The sequence below is a fragment of the Heloderma suspectum genome, chromosome 2, assembly GCF_057233095.1.
Source record: "Heloderma suspectum isolate Gila_16-S chromosome 2, 16-S_ref, whole genome shotgun sequence".
In the NCBI taxonomy this organism is placed as follows: Eukaryota; Metazoa; Chordata; class Lepidosauria; order Squamata; family Helodermatidae; genus Heloderma; species Heloderma suspectum.
The window spans coordinates 281,031,275-281,058,914 of record NC_139459.1 but is presented as its reverse complement, the minus strand read 5'-3'; the positions used below and the strand labels follow the sequence as shown (position 1 = coordinate 281,058,914).

Here is a 27,640-nt window from a genome sequence, read left to right as displayed (position 1 = left end):
ATATGCATAGGATTGCACCAAAAGAGAGCAAACCTATGTGTGCTTACATGGAAGGAAGTCCCACTGAAAGTCCCCCAGGTAAATGTGTCCCCCAGGATTGCAACTTAACAGTGTTTTCATTTGTGAGTCTAGTGTTGGAAACTCCTTTAAAAAATGGAGACCTGGCTGGGATCAGTAGGTGGGATACAGGAACAAATGGGCACAGCTGAGAGGCAGTGCCATTCATCTGGTATACAGCTCCATATTGGTCCAGTGCTGGTCAAGTTAACACAATCCAGGCTATAACTTTTTCCGTTACCACAAAGCAAGAACTGAAAGGGCTTAGAGAATGCATGAGCCTAGCTATAGACTATAGACGTGCATATATGCCCTATATTTCCAGAGGGGTAGCCATGTTGTCTGTTGCAGCAAAAGCAATGGAAGGTCTTGGAACACCTTAAAAACTTAACACGTTTATCGTGGCATAAATGTTTATGGACTTAGGCTGCAAGTAGGCTATACCTACTTACCTCGAGGTAAGCTCCGTTGAACTGAATGGGGTGGTAGAAATGTATAGGATTGCACTTTTAGAGTCCATTTCATCAAAAGTATGAAGTGTCATCATCCTCATTTGGCAGGTATATATATACACAGTTGTAGACTACAGTGTAGAGCAGGCATGGCCAACTTTGGAGGGGCTGGGGCCACTTTCCATCCCCTAGATCCACCTGTCTGTGCTGCTGAAATTTATTGGCATGGTAGCAGTGGCAAAAAACAGTTTGCAGCCAAATTTCAGTTGCAGACCACGAAGGTTGCTCAGAAGGGACAAACGTAGCTTGTTTTCAAGCTACATTTGTCCTTCCAAAGCCTCATAGTGGCTTTCTCCTGAAATTCCGTGTCAAACTACTGAGGATCTTGCCACTGTACCACCACATTCCAGTGGTGGAGGTGGCAGCTGCCACACAAGGACATGACGGGCATGTTGCCCACCCCTGGCATAGATGAACAAAAATAAACACCGTGGTCAGATAAAAACAAAATACAAAGGACACAGTCTGAGACATCTATGTGAATTATCAAGAACTATGAACAATGGAGTGAAATAACAGTTTTATCATATGATGAGTGTTTGTGCTGACCAGGCCTCTTTCAAGGCAGCCTAAGGCTGGATATAGGGAGAGGAACATGTAATGCAGCAGACCTTGTTACTCTGTGGCCAATACTCTGAAATGAGAGTATTGGCCACTGCTGCCGCCTGAGGCTATGATTGAGAATAGATACTCTCCAGACACCAGTCTCTTAGTCCCTCTGGAAGATTTTATTGCTGGTCCCGGACTGAAGGGCCCCATATATTAATGTGGAGGCACAATGGTTACATGGTGGTGGTTTTGTCAAAAGTGATTAGCTCTATAAACAGAAGACTTTTTCTTGATCATGAATTAGATTAGCAATACTATGAACAGTGCTACTGAATTGAGTCAAAATTGTACCATGAACAAATTATCTAAAACGGGTGGTCTACTCTTGGAAGAAAAACAAAAAAGGGATTACGGCCCAAATACAAAACATCCTACTAAATTTGGTCAATGTGAAGACGGATTTATTGAAACAATAATTGCAATCAATTCTCACATCTGAGATGAAGGTGGAAGGATGGAATCCAGTTTTGAAAACTCTGGATAAATCATCATTATGACTAAAGGCAAATCAGTTAAAAGTCAGCTATAGATGGCATCTTATGCCTCAAAAGTGAAATAAATTTTATAGAAATAGAATGTATAGGAGAAACATTTTGTTGCTGGAAATGTACTAGCCCAAAAGCTTCAGAATACTGGGGTATGGTTTATAGACATCATTTATGAACTCATCTCATGAAGGCTAAGAAAGGATTTGAAACAATTTTTATTAAGTTTGCTTTCAGGGATGCAGGTACAATAAAGAGGATTATTACTAATGAATCTATTAAGAGCAGCAAAGTTTATATAGATTGCAATTGTACTTGGAAAACAAATGTTAAGTATAAAGTATTTGATAAAAAAAATCTGGTACATAGCAAAATGGAGAAATGCCCAAGCACATGAAGTAATTTATATGGTGTCAACTTTTCCTAAATTTTAGCTGCAGTTTCTAGAATATTCTGCAACATGTATTTACCATCCTATAAGAATGAATAAAAATAATCATTCCCAATGTATCCTTTATCTGTTTTAAATAAGGTTTTTAGGCTGCAGTCCTATACCCACTTACATGGGAGTAAGTCCCACTGAATTCAACTCCTGACATGTATAGGATTCCACTGTTAAGAACTTAACCCGCCTGACTATGGCCATGTGCATGGAAATGATATTGCGATGTTTGATTTTTCTTGTAAAATATATTGTATTTTCTGATAAATCTTTATTATAATGATTTTGTTTAATAAAGTTAGTATCTGCACCAAAGAACAGCAACAGTGCTGCTGGATAATCATGCAAAAGCTAAGAGAAGTTTGAAACACCAAACACAGTTTTCTTTTTGCATAAAGGAGTGTTCCCCAATGTGGTGCCCTCCAGATTTGTTGGGCTGCAATTCCCATCAGCCCCAGCCAGCACAGCCAATGGTGAGGTATGATGGGAGTTGCAGGCCAACAACATCTGGAGGGCCACACATTCCCCATCCCTGGTGTAAAGGAACAACTCAGAGATATGTGTCTGTAGGCTTAGACATTGTTACTCAAAAGAGTAGGGATGTCAGAGAATTTCGCCACGAATCTTGGGGAGGCCGAATGCCAGTGCATTCGGCCCCCCGAAATCGGTGGCAAAATGGTCTGCCCCCCCACCCCACCCCGGGATGGGACTTACCTTGGGTGAATCTCCCTGGCGGCGGCTCCAGCAGCTGTTCAGCAGCGGTTTGGTGGCGGCGGCTGCGGGGGCCGGTCTTCTGACCGGCCGCCGCCGCCGCCGCCATTTCCAGTAAAAAAAACACACACAAAAAAACAAAAAAACGTGATAGGCTACGTAAAGATTGACGTAGCCTATCATGGCTAGATTTTTAAAAAATACCGTGATAGGCTACGTAAATGTTTACGTAGCCTATCACGGCTGAGTAAAAAAAAACAAAAAAAAACACCACGTGTACGCAAATGGCGGCACCCATGGGACGTCTATTTTGGCACGTCTAGTCTACGTAAACATTTACGTAGACTACGGCGAAAATAAGAGGAACGCAATTAGCGTAGACGCTAAGCTATTTGTGTTCCCCTTATTTTCGCCGTAGTCTACGTAAATGTTTATGTAGACTAGACGTGCCAAAATAAGGAACGCAAATGGCGGCACCCATGGGCGCCACCATTTGCGTACGCATGGGTTTTTTTTTTTTTATTCAGCCGTGATAGGCTACGTAAACATTTACGTAGCCTATCACGGTTGACTGCAGGGACGCAAACGGCGGCAGCTACGGCCGCCGCCATTTGCAGACCCGGCCGGCCAGGATTCGCGGAGGGAGGGACGGGGCGCTTCCCCCCCGGCCAGAATTTGGGGGGGGGGATGGAGCGCCTCCCCCCCCACCGCGAATCAATTTTGTCATAAGGTAAGTGACTTTCGTACATCCCTACAAAAGAGGATATGTCCACCTCTAACCCTCAAAAGCAGGTAGACACTGTCTTTGCTCCTAATATTGTAAAAAGCAAGTGTATTTCTGTCATCTAGCTCCCGGTCATTATAGGTCAGGCGCTGTTGGTTCACAAGTATACCTGTGCGCTTTTCAATCTTTTTTTTCAGATCCAGACCAGTTTCTTTGGGTAAAACTGTATAGACCGAAGTTCTGCTGTTGTGGTCTTTCACAAAAATCTCTATCTCTTGCGGCTGAGTTTTGAGTAGCAAGATAGTGGTATTGTAGAACACACCATAATGTGCCAATGTCTTGTCATTCTGCAAGACTATGGGCTCTTGGTCAGGCCCCTGCAGGGCCAGGGCCAGCTCATAGATGGAAATACACTGCTCTCTTCCCACCTTTTCCTTGATCTGCCCAATGGTGGTGTAGGGACTGCATGGCACAACCCGTCTTGTTCCTGTTAGTTTTTGCAGGGTAACCTGAGTGACTCTGGCTGGCTGGAACAGAAAGGGGATGCAACTGACCAAAACATCAAAAGCCATTTGCTAGAGATACACATTTTTAAGATCACAGGATCAGATAGGGTTGAAACTGGAGGCTCAAGCAACTTTCAGTCACTCCATACCTAGGCTCCAGTCCTGTGCACGCTTACCTGGGAGTAAGATCCATTGAACACAGTGGGACTTACTTCTGAATAAGTATAGATTGGGTGGCAGTATTAGGGAAATGTACCACTTAGGTGGCTTTTTTTAATGTTAAAGAAACAGTCCAAAACGTTGGATGAAAAATTATGATGTGTAATATACAGTTATACCTCTTTTTTAACATTGGAAATTAGGGTGATAAAGGAAGTCATACTGTATGTTGCTTTGAGTGGGGAAGAGCCCTGCTGGAAAATGAGCTCTTTGCAGCTCCATCCTTAGAAGTTTCATGTTTAGTGCTCCTGGAAGCACTTACACATGGAACAATTACATTGGAAAGGATTGTCCACATTACCTTTTCAGAGGTAAACCTGAGCAAGATTATTTGTTTATTTATTTACAACTTTGTACAACAAACTATACGGCTTTGGAACTGCCCAGTTCATGTGATTCTAGGGCAAGTCCTCAAATTACTTGTTCCTTAATACTAAGGGGGCATCACTAAATTATAAGCTCTATCATTACATCTTCCCCCTTAATCATTAAATGATAACAATTAAATTAAATGATTATTATAAGACATACAGTTTGGAATTACTGCATCAACTGTGTTATCCATGGAAAAGAAATTATCCCTACCAGTTAATTATGCTCTACACTCCAATAACATGCTGCTGTAAATCAACAGGAACCTGTACAAATCCCCAATGCTATCAAAGGCTTTCTTCATCAGATTTATGACAGTTGGGATGGACCTTTCTACAAGCCCATTTGACTGATGAAAGCTAGGGTTAGATGTAGTGTACTAAAAATCCCAGTCTTTCATAAACTGCCTGAATTTGGCACATGAGAACTGTGGGGCATTGTCACTGAAGCCTTGATCTGGAATACCATGCCTGGCAAAGATCCCTTTCAGGCTGGCAGTCACTGATTTACTTCTGGTACTTTATAGTGTGCATATTTCTGGACAGACCAAGCGATGGTCTATGACTACTAAGTAATTTGTGGAACACCACATGAAAAAGTCAATTCCTAACTTCTGGTAGGCCCTTTGCGGGACATGATGGGGATTCAGTGGCTCTGGCTGTTGATGTAACCTTTATTTTAAATAGGCGATACAACGTTCTACCATAGCTGCTACATCCTGATTAAGCCTAAACTAATACATCACTTCCTGAGCTCGTTTTTTTTTTTACATTTCTGAATGCCTAGATGACCCTTGTAGATTTTCTGCAGCATTTCCCTATGGAGGCTACTAAGTATCACCACTTTGCTCCCTTTGAAGATCAGACTATCACCGTGCGTTCATGTCTACAATTCCACTGGTCTCTGATACACAGATCATAACCGTCCTTCATCTCAGGCCAGCCACTAATCACTACTTGTTTCAGGACCTGCAGTGAAGGGACATTATCAGTTCCCTCTTTGATTTGTCTTATTTTTTTAAATGGCCACTGGAAGGGAATTGATAAGCACACCCACCACAAAAGCTTGCATTTCTTTCTCTAAAGTGTTTTTGCTAGCAGAGTGGGGAGAACAGCTCTGGAAAGTATCTGCAGTAAACAAAAGTTTGCCTGGTGTGTAGGCCACAGCCAAATCATCTCTCTATAGTTTGATCATCATCCATTGGATTCATAACATACAGACCTTCAGTGGTTTGCTACATAAAGCTATGAGGGGCTTATGATCTGTTTCCACAGCCACTATCTGTCCATAAATACATTGAGTACATCTTTCACAACCAAACAATATATGGAGAGAGCAATCCTATGGCCCCTAGACAGCAGCTAGACAGCCATAGGATATGCCATTTTCTGGGAACCGACCTAGGACCCTGCGCTCTGAGGTTGGTTCCCAGAAAACTGCCCTCCCCCCCACTTCCACGCTGCCTTGGAGGCAGCACGGAACAGCCCTGTCCTCCACACTCACAAGAAAGTGCGGAGGGGCCAAAAAGGGGCATGGCTGGAGGCGTTCTGGGGCGGGCATAGCTATGTGTCATACAGCAGCCTCCTTCCCCACTTCGTGCTCCTGCAGCTAGACAGTCACAATCAGAAATCTAGAAATCTAGAAAAATCTAGACATTTTTCTGTCTAGCAGAAAAAGCAGGGCAGGAGAAGCACGGAAGCAACCATCCTCTCCGTGCTTCTCTTGCCCTGCTTAGGATAGGCGGTCGCCTCCAAGTTTGGAGGCTGCTGCCTATCTCGATAGGATTGCGCCATAAGGCATTCTTTCTCTCTATGCATATCTGCTTTCTGCATCAGTGAGAGACCTGGATGCATATACCATCAATTGCCAGCAGCCTTCATATTTTTTTTCTCAGTTGTCTGCAATATCACCTGACAACTGCAGGCTTGATGGGGATTGTAACATATCCATGTTTACAAAGATCCCTCCTATTTAACAGCACTTACAACAGGCCTTATCACTTCCTCTGGGTGTGGCTCCCACAGCTGCTTATCTTCTGTTTGTAGCTGTAGAGCCAGAAAACTGCTGCCAAGTTAATTCAGTGTACTCCTTATTCTCTACTTCTGACACCATGTAACATTTCTGGGTCCAAACAGACTAGAGGAATAGCTTCATATAGAATTTAATTCTTAGGAGCCTCTTAGAACCTCTTGTAGAACAACCGACAGGCTTTTGGAACTGGCCAAGTCATGTGATTTTAGGACAAGTCCTCAAATTGTCAGCTCCTTAATACTAAGTTAGTGTCACTAAATTATAAATTCTATTATTGCACCAATGGTGAGAGATGATGGGCGTTGTAGGCCAAAATATCTGGAGGGCCACAAGTTGCCCACCCTGATGTAAAGACAAGCAGCATGAGCCTAAGGATTCTTTTCATGGGACACATTGGTGAACAGAGCTGCATATGTGAACCACTCCTAAAAACTATGCTCAAGAGATCATCTCTGTAAAATCAAACAGATAACCCACGTCAATGTAAGACACATGTCCTGCTTCAGAATCTTTGAATATTCAGCTGTAAGCTTTAAATGTTACATAAGAAATGGCTGAAACCCAGATCTCCTTGATGATTTTTCTGAGCTGGATATGGGGAGGAGCCCCGCGTATCAACAATACCTGTACATCCCAGGATTTAACAGGCAGAATGCCTTTGTTGCAGCACGACTGGGTCAGGCAGAAGGAAGCTTCCTTGGCCAGCAGGTGCCAACCATTTCCCTTGGCTACGTTTCCTGTTGGGTCTGCGGGGTCCATGATCACAGGACTGCAAACACAAACATTTCCCATTTTTAAGAAATTAAAACATTTTACATACCTTCACAGGAGAACAACAAATAAGAAACACACAGCCTAATTATCTTACTACAAGAATAAATGGATTGGTTATTCCAATGAATTCTGAATAAACTCCTCTTGTCAATAAGCTGTTTTATATTTGTCATTGTTCCCTTACATCAGGAGTGGGCAGCCGGTGGCCCTCAGCCTGATTTCAAAAGCCACTCCCTGCAAGCAATCAGCTAAGACCACAGCCAAGAGCAATCTGTCCTTCCCCTGGTAGACTGCTGGGTGTGGGGGGAAGAAAAAAGACTGGGGGCAGGTGCAGAAAGAGAGAGAAAAGAGGGTCACACCTTGACAGCAAGGTGTTATGGGCCATGTGGCTTTTGCCCTGTTCTCCCTCAGCTAGCCTTCTGCCCTCTGGAGGGTATGTCCCATCCAGGTTTGGATTAAAGTCTTTGTAGGCCCTAGGCACTCTCATAATCATACCCGCCCCCGCCCCCCAGATAGATCTACAGATATTTACATTGTATAGATCCTATAATCATTGATCTACACATAGGGATGTATATTACCTTGGGCTAAAGGGGTGCACCCCTGGGAAGATTCTAGCCTCCAAAATATTCACAGGGACCCCAAAACAATAGTCCAGACATTCCTTCACATTCATATATTTTCATTTAAACATACCTGGATTTTTCTGTTCTCCTGAACTGTGCTGTTGCCACCAATTGCTCTCACATAGCAGAGCTAATCAGAAAGGCTGCTACGGTGGCCCAGAAAGGTCCTATCCCTTGTCTCCAGGATGGGGGGGAAATTGCCAGATTGTTTTCCTTTTTTTCTCCCTAACAATTTTCAAAAGGTTTGGAATGCTGACCTATTAGGACAGGAGGCATAGCTACACCCATCCTTAACAAAATTGGGCAAGGCTACACTCTGAAAGCCTTGCCTAGCCATTAGCCAACGAAAATACTCAAACCATCCAACTACAAGGAGACTAGACCGTGCAAATGACTAAGAACCTGTTTGTTTTTATGATGTTGGCATGGATAGTACTGGCTCAGGTTTGAGTGCCAGTGACAAATTCTAGAATGCCACAATCTTGCAGTCTTGCACCTTAACCTCAAGCTGTGGTTTCCTGCTCTGCTAAGAGATGCTGAACTCATGTATCCAAGCGCAGTTTTTGCATGTGGATTTATGCATGCTGGCATTTACAGGTTACACCAGTGCACTGAAGAGGACACAACAGGCATCTTAAGAGAGAGAAAGCCTGATGATGTCTTTGGCCAAGCTGATGAACATATATGTAAGAAAGGACAGCAAGGGAAAGGCAGTGTTCTTACCGTGGCCCTCTCAGCATTTTTTTGACGTGTGCCCCTATTATGGGATTCTCAAGACTGTAGTACTCAGACCAGTGAATGCAGAGCTCTTTGTACTGAACCAGCAATTTCATCACTGTGCAAAACCCTTCTGCTGTGTTGAATTGCTCTGCCCTGCCAGGTGCACCATTCTCCCAAGCATAGATGGTCAGCAATTCCAGGGCAAACTTCTGGGGGAGCGGTAATGATGGGTTTGTCTCTCTCAGGAGCTGTTTAAAAAAAATGAGCCCCCACCCAAATCAGAAGAGATTGCATATTCTTGCTTTCTCATCCTACCTCAACCACATTAAGACAGCAAGGTACAATATTTTATAGCTCTATAACAGCTTTCCCCAACCTGGTGCTGTCCAGTTGTTCTGGACAATTCCCAGAAGTCCTTGCTATTGGCCATGCTCACTGGGGCTGATGGAAACTGAAGTCCAAAACATCTGATGGGCACCAGGTTGGGAAAGGCTGCTCTATACAGACATATATATATATATATATATATATATATATATTCATGTTCATGTGTGCAACCTCATTTACCAGGCACTATAAGGCCTAGGTCACTTGTGTACATTAATCGCTTGATGAGTTCTATGGATGAATGAACCATCCTGATCAAACCGTATAGACCGGTAAGACATGCCTCACAACATGGTTCTCAGTGATGGGAGCTCACGCATTCCTCTGTCCTTCATCGAAGTTCCATTTATGCATCATAAATGGCACACACGACATATGCAAGGAGGGCGGGAGCAGGCTCTGCTAGCCCTGCCTGTAGTGTCACAGCACCCCCCACTGCCCCCGACCCTTATTTCCACATATTGAGTTGGACATCTGAAAAGGGGTGCCTGTTATTTATTTAGACATTTTCTTTATTTTATTAAAATATTCCTAAGCCACTCATCGTCCTTATAGATACAAGGGCAGTGTACAAAAAGCACCGCCAATTAGCAATGTGCAATAAAAACAAGCAACAATGACCAAAATTAGTCAAGCAAAGTAAGATATAAAACAAAACAATAAACAACATCACTGTAACACAACTGGAGGACAGCTCAAACTAGAACAGACTCACAGGCGTACCTAAATGAAAATGCCTGGGCAAATACAAAATTTTGACCTGGCACCAAAAAGATTGCAGTGTCAGCACCAGTCATACCTCAATGGAGCAGGTATTCCACAATCAGGGGGCCACTGAAGAAAGGACTCTTTCCCTCATCATTGCATAAGGCACTTTGCCTAATAGGGATACATGGAGAAGAGTCTCTGCTGAAGAACTGAAGGCATGAACCCAGTTGTTCACATGTAGGCGCTCCACGCAATTGGAACTCCTGCATGCTCAGAGGTCCCGATTGCGTGGCAACCCTAAGTGTGTGAAACTGTGGCACCCCTTTTCAGATGTCTGGCTCAACAGGTGGATGTCGGAGGCTGGGTTGGAAGGGTTCTGCGCAGGCCTGTGGGGCAGCCCCACCCCCTCCACATGTTTAGTGTGGAGGGGAGGGAGACACTGACCTCATTTGCATATATCGACAAGCCACAGTGGGTTAATTTTCCCACTGGGCTTGTTGTGGCACCAGCTGCCATTTTTAAAATGCAAGTTGTGGCGGGGGTGTGCCACAGCTTGTGATTACATACAAACCCAGTCAGGGTGTGCTGTTGGGGTGGTTAACAAACCACCCACAGCTTGTTTTAGGGCTGTGGGTGGTTGGTGCCCACCCTGGCCAGGTTTGCACGTAGTGACAAGCCACGGTGCACCCCGGCCCGGTCTGCATTTTAAAAATGTCAGCCAGTGCGCAACAACAAGCCCTGCAGGGAAATTAACCCACCTGTCATAATATGTGAACCAGCCCTCTGTGTTTACCATCAGGCTTGGCTGTTTCCAAATGCCTTGCCACACCACTGACAGGCCCAGAAACCTGCCAGGAGGAATGGTGAGGAGAGAAAGACTATGTCTGTTATCAGGAGCCAAGCCTCAAGGAGCCTCCTGCTTTTGGTGTGTGTCTGTAGGAGTTTTCGCCGTCTCCAGGACAGCTACGGCATCTCTGCCTGCTGCCCAGGGAGAGGCTTTGTCCATCTTGCCTCCCCTGGTGCTCTGCTGCCAAGAGAGAGACAGTCAGCAGGGGAGATGCCATGAGGATGAAGGTGGTCTTTCTTGGCTCAGAATATGGGCCCCATGGTGAGAGGAGGGCCTCTTTCTGCTGCTTGAAGGTGGACTGGTGTTTTTTTCTTTCTCTCTTTTTTGCTGTGAGTCTGATGCAGATGAGGTATCTTCTAGTTAGGTGTCTTAACCTGAACTCTGTTTAGTGAATTGTTGAATGCGACTATATGCTGTTGATATTAACTGACTTACCGGTACGCTTTGTGCTTATTTAAATTTTGATATGTTTAAAATGAACTGTAATTCCATTAATGTTGTATTATAATTATGGTGATTGTTTTGTGAACTGCTTTGAGCACAATGTATTGTCCAATATGGGTATGCAAATAAAAGGACTAAGACTACTATAGTGTGTACATGGAGGCATGTGTGGACAGGACTTTAACATCAGGCAATCAAGCGATATCAACTGATGTCCATGCATGTATGAATTGGCCCCCGAACTAACAGCTAGTGGGGATCTCTTTACAGTTGATAGACACAGTGGTTAATTTATGAAACGAATGATGCCAGGGCTCAAGTTTTGTCAGGGAAAAGCCAAGTCCTAGGTGCAGCCATCTATTTTATTACATCTATATCCAGCCTTTCTTCCCAGGAGCTCAAGGTAGCAGACGTAGCTCCCCCTTTATATCCTCACAACAACCTTGTGAGGTAGGTTAGTCCAAGAGGTAGTGACTGGTCAAAAGTCACCCAGGGAGCTTCATGGCTGAGTGGGGATTTAATTGTGGGCCTCCTCAGCCCTTGTTCAAACCCTAACCACTACATCATGCTGACTCTGCCAGTCTGACAAAAAGAAACCTGGAGCTCTCTGCTGCCATGCCAGTATGAACACATGGCTTTCTGCCTCCCTTCTGCCATAAATCCCTGAAGAGGGCTGCATCCACGGTCAGATATAATGTTAGCACAGTAACGATTGTCACCGACACCTCCCTAGGACTCCCGTATCCTGAGTGGCAGGAGTGGAGGGAACTGGTCCTTATTCCTGACTTCCTTCTATGGTGGCTAAGGAAGCCTTTTGGGACTGTGAGCACGTTTGGCAATTTGAGAAGCTGCCCTGGGCTTCACTACAAAATGGCTACCAGGGGAGGCGTAGCTAGTCACGAAACACAAGTACCTGCTCAAAAGACTGAGGACAAGGCAGAGGTGGGGTTGGAGTCCTATGCAACTCCTTTGAACCCACAGTTTTCAGCACCAACCTATTTCCCAGAAGGTAAACTCTTTTGGTCTCCCCTAACCCTAACCCTCACTCCCCAGCCAGCCAACTCATTCCTCCCTATCTCTTTCTGCCTCTCACTCTGGATCCCCATCCATACACATTCTCTCTCACACCCCGGCTCACCACCCACAGACACGGTCTAACTCTCCCCCCCACACACACAGCCAACCATCCTTCATCCATTCACATGCACACAAGCACCCCATGTATCCATCATGCATGCATAGTTGCACACACACATACCTCACCGTCCCTTCTCCTCGTCACTGCAAGCACACACAAAAAAATGCTCACTCTTTTTTGGGTTTCCTCCAAAACCCTCCCTCCCTCCCACACACATGCAGCCCCCATCCATTCAGGCACACAAGCACACAACCCTCCCTAACCCTCCGATCAGGATCGATCACAAGCCTTTGATCAGGTTACTCCCAGCTGGCTCCCCCAGCCCCCACTGGTTCCCTGCTGGCCTCCCTTACCCCTCAGCTAGCTTACTGCTGTCCTTCCTGCCCCCCTGCTCTCCCTAGCCCCCTGTTCTCTTTAGCTCCTCCCCCAGCTTACCAGAGAAGAGTCCCATTTCTTCTCCCCCTTCTTATTCTTTCCCTCAGCACACTGCAGAGGAAAATGTTGGCCTGTAGCCAAATGCCATCTTCATTTCCTACAAATATCTCTGAGCCCCATGTGGGAAATAAAGATGGCAGTTGCTGGAGCACCTCTGTTTGTTTTGAAGCAACCCCAACTGCCTATGACCCCAGCTGCCAACCAGTAATTATTTTGTTGTGTTTTATATTTTTATAGATGATTATTATGATGTTAAGTGCTTTGAAAGTTCACTGGAAAGCAGCATATAAACTTGTGTAATAAATAAAAAAAATAAAATTTAAAAGTTGTTTTTTTTTTTTTTAAAAACTGAAGTGGGAGGGCACCTCTGTGGGCACAAAGAAAGGTGTCTGATGGTGCAGTGATGCCCACAGGCACCATATTGCCTACTCCTGTTCTATGGGGATAGGGAAAGAGAGAGAGAGAACCAGCATGGGAGTAGATCTTTGCCTTGCTGGATTCACAGGGCTAAGAATTCAACAGCCAGCTGACTGGGGAGAGACCAAAGCTGGGACGAGGCAACCCTTCCATCACCCTGATTCTACGGAGGAAGGACAGCTCACCTTCTTACATTCCTTGTACCAGTGCTTGACCAGCCGCAGCAGACCCTTGAGTTTGGCCGGACACTGCTTCACAAAATTCCTCTGCAGCTCTGTGAAGGAAGTATTGAACTCACCAGGATCTCTGTTGGCCTGGATCAGATCTATATAGACCTTTGGAGGTGGCTTGTATCCAGGAGTTATCTGACCTGGGGTGGGGAGAGGGAAGCAAAGCAGGCTAGCATGAGACTCCTGTGCTGGGCCACTTTCTGCAAAACTATTGCATATTATCAGAGCTATCAACAGCTGCTTTGCCCCAGCATATTGAGGATAGGAGGAGAGAGAAAAGCATTTTTTATGTAGACTTCGTGACTAGACAAAAGGAAGGAGCAATGGCCCACTTCCAAGAAGAGGAAGGATTTCTGTCAGCCTTGCCTGAACAGACAAGCTAAGTAACTGGCAACACTAGAAGAAATGCTCAAAGATGGGCCCCTCCCCCCAAAATGTGCCCCAAATCTATACTGCACCCCCATCTTAAAGCTGTGCCTCACCTTTTGCCTTTGGCACCCATGCTCCAGACTAAAAGAGCTACCACAAAGAATGTTAAGCCCCAACAAATGAAGATAAATTCCAGTTATCAACTTATCTAAAAGCTGAGCTCTGAGGCTGCAGGAATTAATGAACCTGGATTGTGGCATTTTTCTTTCTTTCTTTCGAACAAGGCTATTTATTCTCTGGGAAAGTGGTAAACAACATTGCTGCATTACTTTTATGTTGCCTAACCACTTATTTTCTGTGCTTCAAGACAAAACCTTAAAAATGTATTTCAGGGTGATGTGGTCATTTTGGAAGTCATGGAGGATAAGACTATCAATGGCTACTAGTCATGATGGCTATATATTACCTCCAGTATCTGAGGCCTGTTCTGTTGTGTTCATCCCATGAAGCTGATTGGGAGATTCAGGACAGATGAAAGGAAGTACTTCTTCACATAGTGCACAGTTAAACTATGGAATTTGCTACCACAAGACTTAGTGATGGCCACCAATTTGGTTGGCTTTAAAAGGGGGTTAGACAAAGGAAAAGGCCATTAATGGCTACTAGTCCTGATGGCTATATGCTACTTCCCGTATCACAGGCAGTCTGCCTCTGTGCACCAGTTGCTGGGGAACGTGGACGGTGGTGTGTATGTGTGTGTGTGTGTGTGTGTGTGCGCGCTGTTGCATTCATGTCCTGCTTGTGGATTTCCCACAGACAGCTGGTGGGCCACTTTGTGAACAAAATCCAGCATGGCTGTTCTTATGTTCTCCTGGACACCAAAATACCTGGAAATTCATTCTTTTTCAAACGCTTCTTCAGAAGTATGCTTTTTGGCAATGGAATTTTACTGTGGGACTCTTGGCCAGTCAGGTTTGGGAATTGGGGTTTTGTACAGTGTGCAGACTTGAAACCAGCTAATGAGGACATTGGCTTTGAATCTAGTTCAACAAGGTGATTTTTTAATTACTTCAGGGTCAGGAAAGGATGAACTGTTTGGCTGTTAAGACACTGATTGTTCCTAAATGGTTGGTGCTTGATGGTCTGGAAAGGAGCACATTGTATTTGAAGAGCAAATGAATGTGAAACCATTCCTCGAAATCTCTGCTGCGATTAGCCAGAATGCTCTTACTGCGATTGTGGAGCAGTTCAATTTATAAATAGCTGGGGTATCAAAATGTATCCAAAGGTGTTTCCCCACTGGGGTTAGGAAATGAAGACAGTCAGCTTGGCAAGTGGTTACAAGCACACATTATGTTAGCGCTTGGCAGCTGGTATCTGTATTCACCCACTGCCAGCATAGCTGGCTTTAGAGCTGGGCGCCCACTCTGGAGGCCAAGCTGAAGGGGGCACCAAACTAAGCTCAGTGTTTGTTGAATGTACTGTTCGCAGTGAGTTCATGGGGGGAGGGGGAAGACAGCAGTAAATGTCTTTAACCTCCCCCACCACCACCCCGCCCCCGCCTCCACAACGTCTACTGGTTGTTTCCTTTCTCACTGTGAAAATGAACTTCCACCAACTAGCTTTAAAGTATTTCTCCCCAATTTCCAGTTTGAAATGATTTGTTCTAGACCAAAATCAGGGGAACATCTTGACTTTGCTAGGTTTTGCAGTTCGGTACAAGCCACATAACTTGGCAACATGGCAAAACCGACCAGGGGTGGAGAGATGCACTGAAGGTGTTTCTCAATCAGGGTGCTATTTCTCCTAGGGCTGGCGCCAATAGTGACAGAACCAAAGAGAAGGACCATGATCACTCTCTTACCTAAAACATCAAATGCTGGGAGGATGTCCACTTCAATAGCTTCCTTATTCTTTTTTGATTGGAGGGTGAGCGTGAGTGAGCGTGGCGGTCTGCCTTTTGACTTTGGGGGCAGGAAATCAACGCTGAAGGCAATACTCTGGCGGCACCACTTCAGTTTCTCCTCAATGGTACTGATCACAGCCATGCGCTTCTCTGCCTGATCCTGGTAGCTGGAGAAGCAGCTCAGGAAGACAACAAGATCAGCATCTGAATTGTCACCCAGGGCTGTCCCCTTTCCTGTAGAGCCACTCTGCAAGGACACAGAAGGATTTGTTTACTGTGTCATTCAGCATTCAGTCAATTAAACCAGCTGCCCTTGCATTGCCCTTAGCGAACAAGTGCCTCCCAGAGTACTGCTGATGAATGAGAACAGAGTCAGCTCCACCCCACTATCCCTTGGAATTAGGACTGGACCAGTTATTCTGGTAAAATGGGGCACTTCTTCCCAAATGGGAAAAAGGGGCATTTGGTTCCTAGGCCTTCCTTCACCCTTGCTCCATGATGAGGGAAATCCAAAGTTCATCCTTATCTCTTCAGTTGGATCAGTACAGCTACAGTGAACAATTTGACAACTACAGCCACCATACTGCAATGGAGAGGGGGAATTTGTCCAAGCTGATATTTGCATTCATACATTTAGAAACTAGAGACCTTGCTCCGTCTTCTGTGGCACTGGTAAGGGTCAAAATAAGATCTACAACATGTAGTGGGGGAAGAGGAATAACAGATGGGACACAGACAATTGGAAACCCATGAAAAATCTTCCTGAACTGCTAAAATGTCGATTTTCCTGCACATCTGCATTTTCCTTTGAGGCTTATTGGCAAGCATGTGATAGTCGTAACTGATCCATAGCAGTGTCCAAAGGTGGTGTAGGGTCCCTATTATAGAATGCATCCTGATATTAGAAGAGGTTGCCAATCCTATTAAAAAGCAACACTTTTGTAATGGTGTCACAAAGTATGAATCGGATGTGTACTGCTGATAAGAATTTATTGTATTTCATAGGAGGGCTATTCATAATAGTCTGTGTGTGCTAACTGTAAGTATACAGTGAATTGCTATATATGCTATAAGCTAGCTTTAAGTACAAAAATGTGTTCTTGGAAGATGGGCAAAGAAGCTTGCCACAGGTGGATTGGTTAGTTCTTGGAAGTAAAAATCTCATTACCTCATGAGGAGATGGACGTTCGCAAGGGTGCTTCTGAAGTAAGCTGTAAGTCTGGCTGTGTTACGGAGAGCCCCTCCTGAGGTCATGAGTAAGAGCTATGACCGAGTCCAAAAAATCAAGGTGCATAGCTGTGTATTTCAGTAAGGAACTAGAGCTATTGCTAGGTAGGATGTCATAAGTAGTAAGATTTTGACATGGTTGGCCAGAGCAGTCCTGGGAGAATGAGAAGCTTACCAAAGTTGAGCTCTGCCAGATAGGTAACTATAAGGTCTTAATCATGATGGTTTTTGTTGGCTGGCAGTAATACAACTTTAATGTTACTAAGCAATATGCTAGGCACTATTTATATTATACTTCTGTTCATCATAATTGCATTGTATATAGCAATATATTTGGCTTGTTTCATCACTGCAAAGTTTGCTTATTCTCTAATGCTGTTTAAGCAATAAATATATACTTTGTGGTACCACTTAGTGCCGTTTGGCTTGAGAGGTGTTTCAGGGACCATAATCCATAAATCAATTCTTGAACCTGAGAACACTCAGCTGGGATTTATAAATCTGTTGCTGAGTGGGCTGTCCATACAGCTGCTGTTTTCTTTCTAGGTCAGGTGAATCACAGACACTCCTGATCAGGGAAGAGAAACAAGCTAGTTGGATGGAGCGTGAATGGTTCACCCTTCTCAATGGAAGACATGTAGGCTTTATTTTAGTTATGCAGGCCAAATGTTTGCCTATAGAACTCAGTGTCCTACAATGATACTGAGGTTCAAGACAACTCAGTGGTTGATTACACTAGTCAGAGCAATTATCTGGAATAAGAATTTTGAAAAGGCTGCAGATCTTTATATTCCAAACACTGAAGTCATTTTCCATTGGTGTAGCCTCTCATAAACTTCCATTTGTGGATGTCTTGTACTGGGTTCTACAAATCCTAGAGATGACCTGAAAACAAAAAACGACATATATAGGAAGTGGAAAGAAGGCCAAGCAACAAAGGAAGAGTACAGGCAGGTAGCACAGAATGGCAGGGATGGCGTCAGGAAGGCTAAAGCTGAGAAAGAGCTGAGGTTAGTGAAGGATGCTAAAAGCAACAAAAAGCCTTTCTTCAGCTACATGCATAGTAAAAGACAGAGGAAAGAAATGGTGGTTCAACTATTAAATAAGGATGGCAAAACAATATCAGATGACAAAGTAAAGGCAGAGGTGCTCAATTCCTACATTGGCTCAGTCTTTTCCAAAAGAGGGTCTACGACCCCCTGGCAAAGGCGAAGTACAGGCTGAAGGGGCAGGATTGCAGCTTGTGATCCATAGGCATATGGTCAAGGAACACCTCATTACTCTGAACGAATTCAAATCTCCAGGGCCAGATGAACTGCATCCTAGAGTAATAAAGGAACTGGCAGATGAACTCTCAGAACCACTGTCTATTCTCTTTGAGAAATCATGGAGGACAAGTGAAGTGCCAGATGACTGAAGGAGGGCTAATGTTGTCCCTATCTTCAAAAAGGGTAAAAAGGAGGAACCTATCCTTCTTTAATAGTTAAACCACCATTTCTTTCCTCTGCCTTTTACTATGCACGTAGCTGAAGAAAGCCTTTTTGTTGTTTTTAGCATCCCTCACTAACCTCAGCTCGTTCTCAGCTTTAGCCTTCCTGACGCCATCCCTGCAATTCTGTGCCACCTGCCTGTACTCTTCCTTTGTTACTTGGACTTCTTTCCACTTCCTATATGTGTCCTTTTTTGTTTTCAGGTCATCCCTAAGCTTTTTGTGAAGCCACATTGGCTTCTTCTGTTGTCTTCTACCTTTTCTTCTTGTTGGAATTGTTTGTGATTGTGCCTTGAGAATTTCCTTTTTTAAAAGCTCCCACCCATCTTGGACGCCTTTTCTCATTAGCGTCGCTTGCCATGGGACCTTACTGATCATAGTTCTGAGTTTATTAAAATCAGCTTTCCTAAAATCCAGGGTACGCGTTTGACTACACTCGGCTTTTGCTTCCCTTAGAACCAAGAACTCAAGTACAGCATGGTCGCTTTCCCCCAGAGTTCCTGTAACTGCTACTTTATCCACTAAGTCATCTCTGTTGGTTAGGATCAAGTCAAGGATAGTCGATCCTCTAGTTCCTTCCTCTACTTTCTGTAGGAGGAAGTTATCCGCCACACAAGTCAGGAATTTCCTGGAGGGGCCATGTTTTGCAGAATTTGTCTCCCAACAAATATTGGGGAAATTGAAGTCCCCCATTACTACATCATGCTTCCTTAAAACATTGGCTATTTGCTTTCAAAAGTTTCATCCTCGTCTTCTCCTTGGTTGGGTGGCTGGTAGTAGACTCCGACCATCAGGTTCCTTTTATTCTTTGCTCCATTTATTTTGATCCAGATGCTCTCGATGGGGCTACCAAGCTCATCCACCTGTATTTCTGTGCAGAGACATGTATTTTTCACATACAGTGCAACCCCACCTCCCTTTCTGTTCCTCCTGTTCTTTTTGAACAAGTTATATCCTTCAATTGCTGTATTCCAGTCATGAGAGTCATCCCACCAAGTCTCAGTTATACCTATCAAGTCATAATTTCTCTCTTGTATTAAGAGTTCAAGTTCGTTCTGTTTGTTTCCCATACTCTGGGCATTAGTATATAGACATTGAAGACTATGTGCTTCATAGTCTGGCTTTCTTCCTACATGTGTCTGAAGACTATTATTGGGCACTATCAGAGCTGTTCTCTCTGTTGCAGTGCATGCGCCTATGTCCATTGTTACCCCCAACATTACATCTCCCTTCCCCGTAGGATTCAGTTTAAAGCCCTCCTGATGAAGTTCTTCATGCTGTGGCCAAACACATTCTTCCCATCCTTTGTGAGGTGCAACCCGTCCCTTGCCAACAGCCCATGTTCCAGGAAGTATAGCCCGTGGTCCCAGAATCCAAATCTCTCTCGTCGGCACCACCTTCGTAGCCAGTCATTCACCCAGAGTATTTTTCATTCCCTTTCTATCCCTCTTCTAACTACTGGAAGGATGGATGAGAAAACTATCTGGGCCCCAAAGTTCTTGAGTTTCCTTCCCAAAGCTTCAAAGTCTGACGTGATTTCTTCGTAGCTCCGCTTGGCGGTATCATTTGTTCCCACATGGATGAGAAGAAAGGGATACCTGTCAGTGGGCTTTATGAGTGCAGGCAACCTTTCAGTCACGTCTCTAATTCGTCCTCCTGGGAGACAACATACCTGGCGAGTCCACGGGTCTTCGCAACATACTTGGGTCTCGATCCCACGCAGCAAAGAGTCTCCCACTACTACCACTCTTCTCTTCTTCTTGTTGTAGGCCTGGGTTTCATCGCCTCTGTTTGACTGACCTTCAGCCTCTTGCTCACTCTCATGTAGGTTCCCTTGTGATTCTTCCTCTGCAGGCTGTCCTCTAGTCTCATCTGCAAGTACCTGGAATCGGTTCCACAGCTCCATTGCTTCCACTGGTGCAGAGTAGCATCTAGTTCTTCTTCTCCTAACTGTCACCCTTTTCCAAGGAGTATCCTCTACTCCATTTTTCTTCACCTCAGCATTTCCCACTGCCTCATCTTGCTGTTGCTCTTCAAGCTTCTGGTCTTCACTTTGCTGCTGTAGTTCCCCCATTCTGTCCAAGAACTCTTCATGTTCTCTTATTCCCCGGAGGGTCGGCAGTCGCCGCTCCAGTCCACTTACTTTTTCTTCCAGCAGCATGATCAACTTGCACTTGTTGCAGGCGTAGGCCATGTTGTTCTCAGGCAAGAAAACAAACATTGCACACACCTTGCAGGTCACCACCACTGGAGAGTCTTGTCCTTCCATTGCCTCTTTTCCCTGTTTGTGTCTAGCTTTGTGATTGTTCTGGACTAACCTGTGCCTGCTGCTCTACTCAGTAGAGGTTAAAAGCAGAGTCCCACTGGTGTGGAAGTGTGTGTTACAAGACAAATAAATGGAGAAAAGTTAGTTAAAAAATAAAAGAAAAAAAAGAAAAAGAAAAAGAAAAAGAAAAAAATTAGGGGCCTCCCCCTTGACCTCCCCTGCCGAACTCCCCTGGCCAACTCCTGTTTGCTCCCCCTGTTCACTCGCTCTGGTCGCTCGCTCTCTGGGAGCTTGCTTGCTTCTGTAGTCCATGGGCCAGATGGAGCAGCTTGCTCTGCTCTGCTCAACTGGGAGGCGGGAAACAGTCTGAAGCTTCCCGCCCACTCAGCTGCTGGGAGTACTCAGGCCACCCCCCCCCCAATTCAGTTGGAGCTCTCAGAAGCACCTGGTCAGCTCACAGCCACTCAGAAGGATAAAGGGCAGCCCCTTGGGCTTCCTGCAGCCCACTTGCCTCTTAGCCTCTGTCTCTTTTGTCTCCTTTGTCTCTTCAAGCCCTGCAACTCCCCTGGCCAACTCCTGTTTGCTCCCCCTGTTTGCTCGCTCTGGTCGCTCACTCTCTGGGAGCTTGCTTGCTTCTGTAGTCCGTGGACCAGCTGGAGCAGCTTGCTCTGCTCTGCTCTGCTCAGCTGGGAGGCGGGAAACAGACTGAACAAATCCTGCCAGACGAATCTGATCTCATTTTTTGATCAAGTAACCTCCCTTGTGGACTGTTGGAATGATGTAGGCATAATATACCTCAACTTCAGCAAAGCTTTCGACAAAGTGCCCCATGATATCCTGATGAGCAGACTAGCTCAAAGTGGGCTAGATGAGACAACGATCCGGTGGATCCACAGTTGGCTTCAGAATTGGACTCTTAAGATAAGAGTGCTTATCAATGGGATCTTCTCAAACTGGGGAGAGGTAATGAGTGGGGTACTGCAGGGCTCAGTCCTGGGCCCAGTGCTCTTCAACATTTTTATTAATGACTTGGAGGAGGAGGTGCAGGGAATGCTGATCACATTTGCAGATGACACAAAATTGGACGGGATAGCTAATACTTTGGAAGACAGAAACAAAATTCAAAGTGATCTGGATAGACTGGAGCGCTGGGCAGAAAACAACAGAATGACATTTCATAGGGATAAATGCCAAGTTCTGCACCTAGGAAAAAGAAATCAAATGCACAGTTACAAGATGGGGGATACGTGGCTCAACAACACTACAAGCGAGAAGGATCTTGGAATTGTTGCAGATCACAAGTGGAATATGAGCCAACAATGTGATGTGGCTGCAAAAAAGGCAAATACTATTTTGGGCTGCATTAATAGAAGCATAGCTTCCAAATCCCGGGAAGTACTAGTTCCCCTCTACTCAGCACTGGTTAGGCCTCATCTGGAGTATTGTGTCCAGTTCTGGGCACCACACTTTAAGAAGGATGCAGACAAGCTGGAGAGGGTACAGAGGAGGGCAACAAAGATGATCAGGGGACTGGAAACAAAGCCCTATGAAGAGGGACTGAAAGAACTGGGCATGTTTAGCCTTGAGAAGAGAAGGCTGAGGGGAGAGATGATAGTGCTCTTCAAGTACTTGAAAGGCTGTCACAGAGAGGAAGGCCAGGATCTCTTCTCGGTCATCCCAGAGTGCAGGACATGGAATAATGGGCTCAAGTTACAGGAAGCCAGATTCCGGCTGAACATCAGGAAAACTTCCTGACTGATAGAGCAATACGACAATGGAACCAATTACCTGGGGAGGTGGTGGGCTCTCCCACACTGGAGGCGTTCAAGACGAGGCTGGACAGCCATCTGTCAGGGATGCTCTGACTTGGATTCCTGCACTGAGCAGGGGGGTGGATTCGATGGCCTTGTAGGCCCCTTCCAACCCTACTATTCTATGATTCTATGAAATCCACTTACTAGGTCAGCAACGGCAGCAGCACTTCCAGCTCAGGCTCCTGACTCTCCCATGAATTCTTTGTGAACTGCAGGAAGGAGAGGGGTTGGTCTCTCAGCGCATCTTTTGTTAATGTGGGCGGGTGTGGTGGGTGTAGTTGTTTGGTCAAGTAACTCCTAAGAATTTGAGACCTGCTAAACTACTATGGGGTGCAGTGTGAGCCACCCATCAATGCCATCATCACAGTGGTGGTCTCTTCTCAACCCCTGCAATGCTGGACACTATACAGGGAGGTTCAGATGACCCACTCACCACACACTGAGACAATGTGTGAGGGGTGGGGCAAGAGGCTGAAGGAGCTAGCCCTGTTCCCTGCCACTGCCATGCCCTCAAGCCACTGCCAGCCATGCAGAAACCTTCCTTGTGTCGCCCACACATTCGGATGACCTAGGAAAGGGCGTTCCACACACAGATGGGGAGAGCCCTTTCCCACGCTATCCAAACGCACAGAGAGTGGGGATGAATTTCTACCATGGGTGTCTGGAGGCATGGCAGCATTGTGCATCAGTGATGGCTGCAGAGGGAACTGCCACGGCCTGCAGACCCCATGCATTGTCTCAGTGCGCGCACACGTGTGTGTGTGTGTGGGGGGGGAGTTCATGTGAACCTCCCCTATGATGTATGTTAGTGAAGGGTAAAATGCACTCTGCACAAGCCCTGGGGCACACATACACTAGTTACTGTTGCATAATCTTATTTTTCTTGTTGGATGAAGTGTTAGCAAGTCCAGCTCCTAACAATTGGCCAAGTATTTCATAAAACATTTTGGGATGTGTGAACGATAGCATTTTCGATGCTAGAACAGAGCACAACCTAGCATTTTAGTGGGGCAAACAATGCTCGGTTTCCGTTTGTCTTGAGACAGAGTTGTTTCCTGGCTAAGACATCCAGATGGGTGCTGGGTGGGTGTGGAATAGAATCGCCTGTCCGTGAGCGCCGCGTAAATGGCGTCTCGGGAGAGAAGTAACCGGGAGGCTGCAGCTCGATAGGGAATACAAATGGCCATCACTACACACCTTTCATTCCACCAGCGCTGGCAGGTGGATTTGATAGGTCGTGCTAGTTGATCAGGACGGACTCACCTTTATGGTCTTGATCACCCTGGCATCCATGTCGCACCGGTCTCTCAGGAAAGAACAAATTCTGTGGACAGCATCCTGAACGTTCCTCCGGAACTCCTCGCTGGGCTGCAGGTGCGCAGCAATGAAGCCGTCGAGGTTACTCGAGGGGACTTGGTACAGCTCCATCATTTCTGTGGCGCGCTCTGTCCTTCGCTGCTTCTGTAAAAAGCCTAGTCCGGCTCAGCCCGATTGATCTTATTGCCCGCCACCGGCGCGGTCCCGCCCACGCTGTTAAGGTGGACTAGACTGGGGCAGTTTCGCGCATTCCCCAGACGGGCACTATCGAATGGCTGACACGAAAGAAAACGATGGAGGTGAAGCCACCTCAATAGATTGTCATTGTAGGAGAAACACAAAAAGAGGAACAGAGGAAAAAAGGATAAAAGCGGCAGACCCTCCCTTCGTCGGCTGCTTGTTGTGTTTTCGTTTCTGAGCCTTTGCATTTCTGAAAAAGTATCAGCTGTTGAAGCCCGGAATTGTCGAATTCCTCCTTAAGCCTCCCCCCCCCCGCCCGAGAACTTCTGCGGTCCGGGAAAGGGCCCGCCCCGGCGCGGCCGAGTCTTGCTTTCCGGGCAGCCAGAAACGAAACTCTCCGCGTTGCTTTGGGGCGCGGCGCCGGGCAGAGAACCTGCGGGGAGGAGGAGCTGTAGCGCAAGGCTGACCCGGAGTGGGGTCGGTTTGGACGAAGACGGCCCCACGGCGGGTCCCCGAGGCAGCATCCAGCGCTGCCCTTGCGATTAGCGCTTCCCGAGGCAAGCCCAAGCGAGCGGCCGTGCTCGTGCTGGAAGGGGGCAGGTCGGCGGAGCTCGCCTGGGATGGAAGCCGTGGCAGGGCTGGAAACCACAGCTGCCCCCACTGGAGGCTGGTGGCTCCGATGTCAGTGGGGCTGTGAATCCGCGCTGGGTTTCAGTCAGAGCTCTAAAGCAGCTATCCATTTCGGGGATGGGGTTCAGCACCTTGCATACTCCTTTAGCGTTCTGTCTGGTTCTGACTGAAACCCAGAGCAGATTCACTCTCTATATTTTAAATTGTTTTATTGTGTGTTTGGTTTTAATTTTTGTGAACCGCCCAGAGAGCTTCGGCTATTGGGCGGTATAGAAATAAAATAAATAAATAAATAATTCGCCATCCCTCTGGCATCGGAACCAGCAGCTGCCACTGCAGAGGCTGGGATGTGGCAGGGATGGGAAGGGCAAGCGCGCACAGGCTGGAGAGGAGCTGCCCCTCGGAGCAGCCAGCCCTGCCCAGCCTCGCGCCTGCCAGACAACTCCCATCGTCCCACTCGTCAGCAATACTCTGGGAGCTGGTTGCGTTCACTGAATGCTGAGGAACACAGTAAACCGGCCTCCTGCTGGCTGCAGGTTGCAGGGAGGCTTCAGGACACAAACAATCCCTTCTACTTCTTTGCAGGGTGGCTCTGAAGGACAGGGGACAGCCCTGGGTGACAGTTGAGATGCTGATCTGGTTGGCTTCCTGAGCTGTTTCTCCAGCTACCAGGATCAGGCAGAGAAGTGTGTGGCTGTGATCAGTACCACTGAAGAGGAACTGAAGTGGTGCCGCCAGAGTATTGCCTTCAGCGTTGATTTCCTGCCCCCAAAGTCAAAGGGCAGACCGCCACGCTCGCTCTCCAGTCAAAAAGGAAGGAGGAGGCTACCACGGTGGACGTCCTCCCAGCCCCAGTATATGATGTTTTAAGTAAGAGAGCCAGTTAGGACCCTGCTCTTTGGTTCTGACACTGGGTGACAGGGCCACCCAGAGGAATCTGGGGGTCCCGGGGCAATGGAATTTTCAGGGGGCCCCTGTCACACACAGACATTAGTCATTTTGAAATTATATATAATTGAAAGACCATAAATCCCATTAAAAAGTCACAGCTTCTCAGATAAGTATACATATAAATACCTACATACTTGTATAGTGTGGTGTAATGGCTAGAGTGTTGCACTGGGAGTCGGGAGATCCGGGTTCTAGTCCCCACTCGGCCATGGAAGCTCACTGGGTGACTTTGAGCCGGTCACAGACTCTCAGCCCAGCCCACCTCACAGGGTTGTTGTGAGGATAAAATGGAGAGGAGGAGGACTGTGTACGCCGCCTTGGGTTCCTTAAGGAGGAAAAAAGGCGGGATATAAATGCAATAAATAAATGATTAAAAAGTAAATGTCAAAGTATTTTACCTAATAGTTATTAGTATGTTTAGTCTTCCTTCAACAGGTAATTAAAAATATTTCAGACCTAATGTTAACGGGGTTTGGAGAGCAGCGTCCCCTCCATTACTTTCATGTTTAAATATATGTTGTTTATCTCTTACAAATTGACAGTTTTTAAAGGAACTTTTGGTGAAAAAAATGTTTAAAATGTACTATTCTTCATTTAGTTAAAATTGCTGGGAGAAAATGTGTATGGCCTCCTCCTCCCCTTATAGCCACCCCTATCCTCTATTCACCACTCCTGGAAGAACTATGCACACAGAGCTTTCAGAGGCATAGTAACCACTGCCAGGAAGTATTCCAGAACCAAGTTCTTAGCTGCTTCCTCAACTTGTTTTTGTCATAAGCCTGGAATAGAATACAATATTAATACAGAACAACATGAGCTGATAGTTCTGTTCAAAACAAGAAATAAAATAATATCCCCAGTACCACCATAATGCTATGCACAGTCAAGAGTGCAAGAGCCATTACACTAATTGTGACTCCAGAGTGAAAATGCATACAATTGAAAGAAGGCCTACGAAGTAGCCCACGTAACCAGCCAAAGTAGAGGAAGGATTATGATCAGAAGTTCTGTTATAATGGGTGACCTTTATAGAAAGAAATGATTGAAAAGTTCCCCTTGAATATTTGATATAGATAATCACAGGCTTTTTTTAAAGTGTGCCCAGCAAGCAGAAAAAGGAGGAATTTAGCCAGAATATGTGTTCTAAGGCAACTTATCAATGACTGGAAGAAAGGGGGGGGGGCATTTCACACACAGGAAAACTGAGGCAGCAGGCAATTGAAGTCAATGCTAAGTATGGGTTACATAATCATAGGGCTTAAAACAATAATTTTGACCAGCAAAGAGAAAACAGGAGGAATTTAGCCAGAAATGTGTGTTTTAAGGTGTTACTTTCCACCACCAAACGAAGGAAAGGGTAAAAACAAAAACAGACTGAGAAGCACTGTATAGCACCACAAAATGGAGGCCAGGCGTGGGCCTTAATTTATTACTTAAGGCAAACATAAGAGAGGACAAAAACACCTCCAATTTAAAAGCAGTTCAGACCTCCATCCCACCCCAATTTATCCAGAATAGCAGCAGAGAGAAAGCAATTTCTGGCAGAGGCCGCTTATCAATGACTGGAAGCAGGGGAGGAGAGGGGGAACCCATTTCACACACAGGAAAACTGAGGCAACAGGCAATTGAAGTCAATGCTGAGTTTGAGTTACATGATCACAGGGTTTAAAATAATAATTTTTAAAAACAGCAAATACAAAACAGGAGGAATTTAGCCAGAAATGTATGCACTAAGGCATTACTTTGCGCCACCATAAGAAGGGAAAGTGTAAAAACAGACTGAGAAGGATTGTCTAGCACCACACAATGGCGGTCAATTAATTACTTAAGGCTAGTGTAATGGAAGACAAAAAAGGCCCCAATTTAAAACCAGTTCATACCACCCCGCCTCAATTTATCCAGAATAGCAACACAGAAAAAGTGATTTCTAGCAGAGGCCACATAATTATTTTCCCCCCAGTCATTGGGAGGGGCAGAGATGGTGTAAACAAGATGGGAACAAAGATTTGTGTTGCATTTTACAACCCAGCACCACCACCTATGAATTTCTCCAGACACCCAAAACAGAGACTGGAAAAATTTTAAATGAAGAACATA

The 27,640-nt window shown here is 45.7% G+C and overlaps 1 protein-coding gene across 1 annotated transcript; it reads right to left on the bottom strand.

Annotated features, from left to right (window-relative positions):
* Positions 1–23,938, bottom strand: LOC146354706 (2'-5'-oligoadenylate synthase 1-like). Its single transcript, XM_084839601.1, has 6 exons — positions 23,729–23,938; positions 15,628–15,916; positions 13,350–13,534; positions 8,792–9,036; positions 7,293–7,437; positions 1–4,067 (listed from the first exon to the last, which is right to left on the bottom strand). The coding sequence occupies exons 1-6, from the start codon at positions 23,894–23,896 to the stop codon at positions 3,540–3,542; spliced, it is 1,560 nt and encodes a 519-aa protein (XP_084695727.1). The 5' UTR covers positions 23,897–23,938; the 3' UTR covers positions 1–3,539.
* Between the last annotated feature and the right edge of the window lie 3,702 nt (positions 23,939–27,640).